The sequence below is a fragment of the Scyliorhinus torazame genome, chromosome 10 (assembly GCF_047496885.1).
Source record: "Scyliorhinus torazame isolate Kashiwa2021f chromosome 10, sScyTor2.1, whole genome shotgun sequence".
Taxonomy (NCBI): Eukaryota; Metazoa; Chordata; class Chondrichthyes; order Carcharhiniformes; family Scyliorhinidae; genus Scyliorhinus; species Scyliorhinus torazame.
Window position 1 is genome coordinate 245,194,280 of NC_092716.1, and position 8,811 is coordinate 245,203,090.

General features: G+C 46.2%; 1 protein-coding gene across 1 annotated transcript; it reads left to right on the plus strand.

The window, feature by feature from the left end:
- The first annotated feature begins 358 nt into the window (after positions 1-358).
- fibinb (fin bud initiation factor b) lies at positions 359-5,728 on the plus strand. Its single transcript, XM_072466640.1, has one exon. It carries the CDS (start codon positions 729-731, stop codon positions 1,341-1,343), a length of 615 nt encoding a protein of 204 aa, XP_072322741.1. The 5' UTR covers positions 359-728; the 3' UTR covers positions 1,344-5,728.
- The last annotated feature ends 3,083 nt before the right edge of the window (positions 5,729-8,811 follow it).

Genomic DNA, 8,811 nt, shown 5'->3' on the forward strand with positions numbered 1-8,811 from the left:
TATTCCAGTGTTGCAGGAAGAAATAAAATGAAAATCGCTTATTGTCGCAAGTAGTCTTCAAATGAAGTTACTGTGGAGAGCCCCTAATCGCCACATTCCGGCGCCTGTTCGAGTGGGTTAGTGAGAGAGAGGAGGTCGGAATAAAACTCAGTAAACTAGAAACACAGTGGGATCCTTTCGTCCCTATCAGTCCCGGGAACTTCTCATTTTGGCGAGGGGTGGTGGATGGGGGGGCTGAACTCTGATTTGAAAACAAAAGTATTTAAAGAGGATTCATTGCGAGCAGGGTTTGGGTTGCAGTTGGGGGGCCACGGTTGGAGATGGCACGGCGGAGTGTGCGGAAGTTTGCCAGCTCGGGTTGAGAGAGTTACTACACGTCGCCAGATTGTCCTCTCCAAGCCAGATGTGGGTCTGTCAGCCTGGGGAATGAGCCAAGGGGGCGTCATCCGTGCTCCGCACATTCTGCCTCACATCGCACTGACGAGTGAACAGAAACACTTGCTGGGGAAAAAAAAAACACCACACAGAGACGTGGAGAGAGAGAGAGAGGAACACACTGAACTCAAATTACACCTTGGGGCAGGACTGCTGAGGAGTCATTGGTCGGAGACGGGAGGAGAGAGTTGACGGGGAAGTTGCACTGGGGGGTCCCACAATGGGGAAGGAAAAGATTCCTTTCGGAAAGGTCTTGCAGAGTGGCTGCTTGTGAGGAGCGGCGTGGATGAAAGATGCTGGGGCTGAGTGTGGTGTGTGCTGTCCTGTGCTCGCTGGCACAGGGCTTGTTCACTGGGCCCCTGCACCCGGAAATGTCTAATGGCACCTTCCACCACTACTTCGTGCCCGACGGCGACTACGAGGAGAACGACGACCCGGAGAAGTGCCAGATGCTCTTCCAGGTGTCGGACCAGCGGCGCTGCGGGCTGGCAGCCGACCTGGAGACGCTGCTGCGGGAGGAGATGGTCAGCCTCAAGAGGCAAGTGGAGGACGCGGCCAGGGTGCTGGAGGGGGTGGGCAAGACCATGGCCCACGACCTGGAGGGCGAGGACAGCTACGGCAACTACCTGAGCCGCGAGGCCACGCAGATCGCCGAGGCTTTCTCGCACTCGGACCGCTCGCTGGTGGAGCTGGAGCTGAAGTTCCGCCAGAGCCAGGAGAGCGAGGCGAGGGATGTGGGCAAGATTAACGACGAGGTGGTGCACATGCTGTACCACACCAGACAGATTCTGAGGGAGGCAGTGGACATCTCGTCTGGGCTAAAGGATAAACACGAACTCCTCACCCTCATCGTCAGAAGTCACGGCACAAGGCTCAGCAGGCTGAAGAATGATTTCATGAGAGGTTAAGATTCGACTCAACCTCAATGGAAGGGACTTGGATCGCTCTCCAGCCTACCCCCACACTTCTCCAGTAATAACTTTCCTGCAACATATTTATCAACGTCTATTGACCCTAATGTGAGATTTTGACGGGCAACGTGTGTATATGATCCCCCCCCCCCCCCCCTCTCCCATCCCCTCTCCTCCACACCCATTTTATATTGAATATAAAACTACTTTTTCGCTTCTCAAACCGCTCTCGGGGCCCCGGAGATTGGCAGTGTGCCTCCCTGTTGTCGATGTTGTGTCTTGTCACACGTTCATTGTTTGTACATGTTTCGCGCTCTTTAAATATATGCTGATTTCTTTCACCCCAAAATAACGCAGGCAGGTCCAAAATATTTTGGTTGGAAAAAAAATAAATAAAGGGTGTTTTGTTTTGTTTAACCTCGATTGAGAGTACAAAGGGTGGGTTTGGAATGTGTCTGAATGTGTATGTAGATCTTTGGAACCTTAATCCCGCTGGAAGGAAATTAAAAACCGACGGTGCAAGGAATAATAAGGACAGGATCCAGGCATTAAATTTTATTAACATGGTTATTTAATCTCCCATCTTGGGACAGCACAGACCATAACAAACGGCACTGCTCCATTACAACAATTTGACAGGTTTGATTGATGAACCTTCTCGGTAAAGTCTGCATTTGGCAGACCAGGTTAACACACAGCAACCCCCCGTTTCTGGTGAATACGTGCTCCTGCCGAATGGCTCAGAGGGGGGGAATTTGGAGAGAAGATGCTGGGAGCTGAGCCCCTCACACAGGGGTCTTGAGGGGGACAGACGGGCGGGGGCTCTCTCGCCCTGTGCAGACCAGCCTCCCCGGGGGCGGGGGCTGCTGCCGGGGGGAGAGAGAGAGAGAGGGCTTCTCACAATCTGTGTCTTTTTATTTAAAAAGGGGGGGGTCAGATTGCAAGAAGCAGCGCCAGTGACATCTTCCCCCTCTCCCTCAGCCCCCCCCCCCCCCCCCTCTCCACACACAGAATCTCACAGCGTCATTTCAGGGAAACTGACTTTTGAAAAACATTTGAACCAGAAAGTGAGGCGGGACCGAATTGAGACATTTGTACAGCAATCCGGGTGAATGCTGCTTTTGATTCCACACTATCAGCATCTGCCCTCCTTCCACACTCGGGTCCGTTATACCTTTTTTTTTAAACCCACGCGTCCTGGATGAAAAGGGGAATTGCTAAATCATAAATCCTGCCTGGCTTCGTTAACCATGAATGTTAACCTCAGCTGTTCCCCGGGCGTTGGGAGTATTCACAGCAGAGCCTGTGTGGAGGCTGAAATGCAGGCAGCAAGTTTAGGTTTTTTTTCCACCAGTTCCACTAGGGCTGCAGTTAAAGTGGTTATTTTTGGCAGGATGTGAAATGGTTTCCTGTGCAGATCAACACACAAAAGTGCCGGATAGCTTTGGAGTCTGGTTTTAATGTGCCCCCGCCCCCCGCCACCAGTACGGTCAGAGGACACAGTGAGGCCACATCAAAAGGCTTGGCGCCATCCCCCTGCCTTTTCCTCATACCCCCCTCCCCCACATTGTTTCTATTCAAGTAATCATCGATGGGCCGAATGGCCTCCTTCTGCGCTGTCGCGGCTCTCTCATTCTATGATTGAACCTGCCTGCACCACACTCCATATTACAGCAGCGAGAATATCCTCTGTCCATCACTCCCTGCGGGAATCGCCCGCTTCTTTTTGGTTTTATAACATCAAAAAGGTAAATACTAAGTTTATGAAGTGCCAATATATTCAGCAGCGTACTTCGCAAAGACAGGGTTTCTCCACAATGAAACTAAAGCAGTGAACCCCGAGTGTTTTGTCACATTCACCTGTGATAGTGCTTCCCACAAAGTCCCTTCCGTTTAGTCTGTTTTTGGAGCCTGAATTTAGGGATGTCGTCATTTTGGCATCAATACGTATTTCAAACAGTTCCACATGTGAAAGTGAGGGTGAAACAGCAGCCCAGATGTCAATAGCCATGTTCAGTTCTCATTTCCAACCGGGCTTCCTTACCGGTTCTTCACCCATCTAAAGGGAAGCAGCAAACAGCATGAAAATGAAGGGGCTGTTTAGCACAGGGCTAAATCGCTGGCTTTGAAAGCAGACCAAGGGAGCCAGCAGCACGGTTCAATTCCTGTACCAGCCTCCCCGAACAGGTGACTAGGGGCTTTTCACAGTAACTTCATTTGAAGCCTACTTGTGACAATAAGCGATTTTCATTTCATTGCTAACCTGTGTTTTGTTTGTCTTTAGTAAAACATGGCCTGGCTCCTCTACCCAAATCACATGTCCAAGTGTAGTACCCTCCTGGTGGGGTCAGACACTTCTAACTGTCCTATGAACATCTCCCAAATTTCTTGTTAAAGTAGTGCATTTAAGCCCTTCATTTTCTTTCTCTTCCCACCCCCTCCACCCCTACTCCAAACAGATTAAGCTTCCCCTTCGCCACCAGGGCCCATTACGAATCACTTTTCCTGCCAGCAGTGCCCCCCTGCCAGCGGGTTTCCCAGCGGTGTGGGGTGATTTCAATGGGAAATCCCAATGACAAGCGGCCGTAAGATAGAACCCTGTCGCTAGCAAACGACGCTCCACCGAGGAACATGCGGCTGGGGGACCGAAGAATCCAGCCCCTGGTTTCATTTCCTGATGCACATCCAAATGCGCACTATTCTCATGGTCAGTGTGGATGCAGAGCACCAGAAAGGTCGATGACTCTAAAAAGATCTGTGTCAGTTTCAGGTTTTGTCGCTTCATTTTTTTGAAATATTTTGGGAGGAAACCTAAAGAAATATACAGGGATAAGTCAAGATACGTCCAAGGGGGCGGTGGTAGAGGCTGAGGCCCTCCCCAATCACATGGCTCCATCTTCAATTATGGACAAGAAATGGGTTTCAAGTGGAGAATGGAAATGCCCACCAAAGCTAAGCCAGCGAACACATATGCTGCACAGCAGGGTATCAATGTTTTCTGTGCATTGCATGGAAAACACAGATAACTGTTCTGCATGTCATTTTACACAACACTAACCAACCTGATTTCAAAACTCGACAATACATTCCTGAACCCACAAGTGTTTCAAGATTCCAGGTAGTTCAGGAAGAGTAAAGACGATTTCTAACCCAGTGCCAAGAGGGGAGGGGAAGGAGGATGACCTCGTGAACCCGCTCCTGGGTTTGCCCAAACTTGCCATAAACAGACCCAGGTAGCGGGCGACCGATGGGTCATCCGACCCGACTGACTGACCCCCTACTGTGGCTACATTCGAGGCTGGGTAACCTTGGAGAAGGAGCATGTGGTGTCCATGGGCACCATCAAGACCTTCCATGCACACGGGGCTCCGCGGGGATTGGGGTGCCTTATTGACCCTTTTAATCACATTTCAATTTGATGTTTTAAGCTTCATTTGTGAATTGTTTTTGTTTCAGGCAGTATCCCTTTAATGGGTTACCCCTTTTAATTTGTCCCTCCGCCTATTTAATTTTGTTTAATTGTTTCATGCCTTGCTCAATTTTTAGTTGATAAGCAGAAAGCTTGGCGACTAAGGAACAGAATTCCGATCCCAAAGATGCATCGCTGGCAAAGCAGTTTACACCTCAACATGCTAATTGAGACCACTTGTGATGTGTTTCTTCCCCCTGCCCTCCACTGTCCAAATTGTTTGATTATTGGGCAGATGAGGGTGTGTCCCTGTTCAACAGTGTGTGAAGTCTTGCTTTGTAAATGTTATATCATAGGACGTGTCCCAAATTTGGGATCAATAATGGAACACTTGTGTAAAAAAGGTTATTTTTTTATTCTGTATTTAATTAGTAAATATAAAGGTTTTAATGGTAGATGTACATGCATGTCTGACACCGCTGTACTAAGTTCACATGTTCAGTGCATTACCTGTATATGGTACCAAATGTAACACATAGGGACCATTCTTAAACGCCTTTTAGTTTATTTCTATCACCCCGCTGTACACTCCCGCCAACCGATTGCAGTGTTAGATGCATTTGCAGAATATTATTTTGTCTGTTGAAAAATGTTTTAAAAAAGTTAGATTGGGCGATTTAAATCCCCAAACTATCAGTATCTTAATTTAAACTAAGTTTAAAATCTTTGTCAAATGTACTCTCATGATGTTAGGTTACACTGCTATTTTGAACTGCCAAGCCAAGGGATCATTATGAATAGAATGGAATATAGATCAGAAGACATGGTATTGCAATAGGCAAGGTAATTATAGTGAATATAGCAAGCATCAGTGTATTGTTCGAATTGCTACTTTATTTTCAAATAAATATTGCTGTTCTGTTGGATTTGTTGAAGACCATCAGTGCATTAAATTTCACTCATGAGGAAACCCTTCTACTTGTCAGCATGGCTCAGTTGCTATTATTCTTGCTCTTGGTCATTGATCGGAGCAGGACTTGATCATTCAGTCGAGGTTCGCACAAAGGAGTGCTGCACTCTAAGAAATTTCGTTTTTAGGTTGAAACATTAAATCAATGGCAGATGCAAAAATAACCCATGGCACAAACCTTCATGGGATGTGTGCATCGCCAGCTAGGCCAGCATTTGTTGCCCATCCCTAAGTGCCCTTGAGAAGGTGATGAGCCAACTTCTTGAACCACCAAAGTCTGTGGTGTAGGTACACCCACAGTGCTATTACTCAGGAAGTTGCAGAGTTTTACCCAGGAGCAGTGAAGAAATGACAGTATGTTTCAAGTCAGAATGGTGTGTGACTTGGAGGGAATTTGTTGTTGGTGGAATTCCTATGCACTTACTGTCCTTGTCCTTGTGAGGGATAGAGGTTGCCGGTTTGGAAGGTGCTATTGACGGAGAGTTGGCATCTTACAGATAGTACGCACTTCTGCCACTGTGCACAGGTTGTGGAAGGAATGAATATTCAGAGATCTGGGCGCCGATCAAATTGACTGCTTTGTCTGCACTCATCTAGGCAAGTGAAGAGTATTGTATCTCACTCCTGACCTGTGCCTTCTGGATAGTGAAAAAGCTTCAGAGAGTCAAGAGGTGAGCTATTCGCTGCAGAATGCCCAGTCACTGAACCAGCTCTTGTAGCCACATTGCTGGTCCAGTCAATTCTAGTCAATGGTGACTAGATGGTGGGGGATTCAGTGATGGTAATACCATTGGATGTCTAGGTGATGGTGATTAGTCACTTTGTTGTTGGTGATAGTCATTGTCATTGTCCAGCACTTCAGTCACACAACTGTTACATCCCATTTATCAGCCCAAGATGAATCTGGATGACCAATCCTGTATCATAACCACTGTCTTATCATTCCTGATAAAATGATTCCTAAACTGACTCCAGCAACAGTAAGAAGTCTTACAACACCAGATTAAAGTCCAACAGGTTTATTTGGAATCACTAGCTTTCAGAGCGCAGCCCTTCATCAGGTGATCGCCACATTATGACGCTAGCAAAACAGACTAACTGGACATTTAGCTCACGGTTGCTTGCGTAAAACTGGCTGCTGCTTTGCATTATATGATTAAATCTCAAAAGTTATTCACCCGCTGTGTGGGATGTGAAAGTTAGTGTAGAAATGGACACTTATTCTTCCAGTCCAACAGGTCAGCAACCCTGTTCAAATCCACAGACAGCAACATAAATTTGCAGAGTAACATTTTTTGCTGGATCACGGCAACAAGGAATTCAAGCTTTTAAACAGTGTTAAATAAAGAGGCCTCAGGGCGTCTGAAATTTGAACTTTGATCTCTCATATGATTATTTGAACTCTTCTGTTCCTCTGATACTGCGTTAGAGGAAGGGAAAATCTACCGGGTTCTCTCCTGATCAACATAACTTGTGTCGGAAAAGAAAATGCGTTTGGACAAAGGGTGAGAACAGTCTCAAGCTTGGCTATGGTGAACCTAAGGTCAAATTGTTGACTGACAAATGGATAATGGCAGTTCAGGAGAGGTATCAGAGGGCAGCCGTGAGTATCTGGCACCACACCAGTAAGGAAATTAACACCTTCAGGAAGGGTGCAATTGCAGAAAGCTAGAGGGAAAAAAGGGGGAGTTCTCCAATTATTGCAAAATTAAAAAAATAAATTATCAAAATATGATCAGCATTCAACATTGTATATATACCAGTACTAACAATAATTATTGTTGTCACAAGTAGACTTACATTAACACTGCAATGAAGTTACTGTGAAAATCCCCTAGTCGCCACACTCCGGTGCCTGTTCGGGTACACAGAGGGAGAATTCAGAATGTCCAATTCACCTAACAGCACGTCTTTCGGGACTTGTGCGAGGAAACCGGAGCACCCGGAGGAAACCCACGCAGACACAGGGAGAACGTGCAGACTCCGCACAGACAGTGACCCAAGTGGGAATCGTACCCGGGATCGGCCGCTGTGAAGCAACAGTGCCAACCACTGTGCTACCATGCCACCTGAATAAGTTTATATCGGGCGTTTCAGTGCAGCACGGTGGCGCAGTTGCGCATTGCTGCCTCATGGCGCTGAGGTCCCAGGTTCTGGCTCTGGGTCAATGTCTGTGTGGAGTTTACACATTCTCCCCGTGTTTTCTGGGGTTTCGCCCCCACAACCCAAAGATGTACAGGGTAGATGGATTGGCCACACTCGATTGCCCCTTAATTGGAAAAAAATTAATTGGGTATTCTAAATTTATTTTTAAAAATCTGGGGTTCCTGTCATCCCAGTGTTTCCCTCTGAATTATGAAGCATGTATATTTTAGAAACAATGTTTATACATCTTACAATGTTGCAGCACAGAAAGTTTTGAACACCATCGATATTTCGGCAAAATATCATCAAGCAGTTACTGAGCGTAAATCATTTTTATTATGAACCCAATTTTCATGGTTATAAAATTCACATTTATCAGGTAAATCATGATTCAGTGCGCGTCTGGTAGAACATTATACAGAAAATATAATCTTGGGAGTTTTTAAAAATCAGAAAATGCATTTGCAACGTTTCATCCCACCATTAGGATGACTTATTTAAATTTAAATCAACAGACAGGCAATAGAAAACAACGGAACAAAGGAGTGTCATCATTTCTATTAATGAGGCATTTTCCCCAATTTCTGAGCCGTTTATCAAGTGAAATATAAATAATGTGTTAATCACATTGTTGGATGAGTGAATGGTGTCAGAATAATTTTCTTGGGTTGAAAAACATACTGACAAATGTTTAAAAACCATTACAGTCAGAACAGGACAAAAAAAGGCAACAGTAGGTTCAATGCCCCCAATCACCATCCACTACAATAAGTAACCTAATTATTGAGCAGCAGAACAAGGTATAGTGGATGCTGTAAAACTGAATTAGAAACAGAAAATGATGGTCTGGATTCTCTGGCCCCCCAGCCGCTTGTTTCTTGTCGGAGCTCTGTTCACCTGCAGCGAGATACTCTGCTGGAGCTGCTTTAGCACAGGGCTAA

Coding starts and splice junctions, on each gene's coding strand:
- fibinb (XM_072466640.1), top strand. CDS start 729: ATGCTGGGGCTGAGTGTGGTGTGTGCTGTCCTGTGCTCGCTGGCACAG.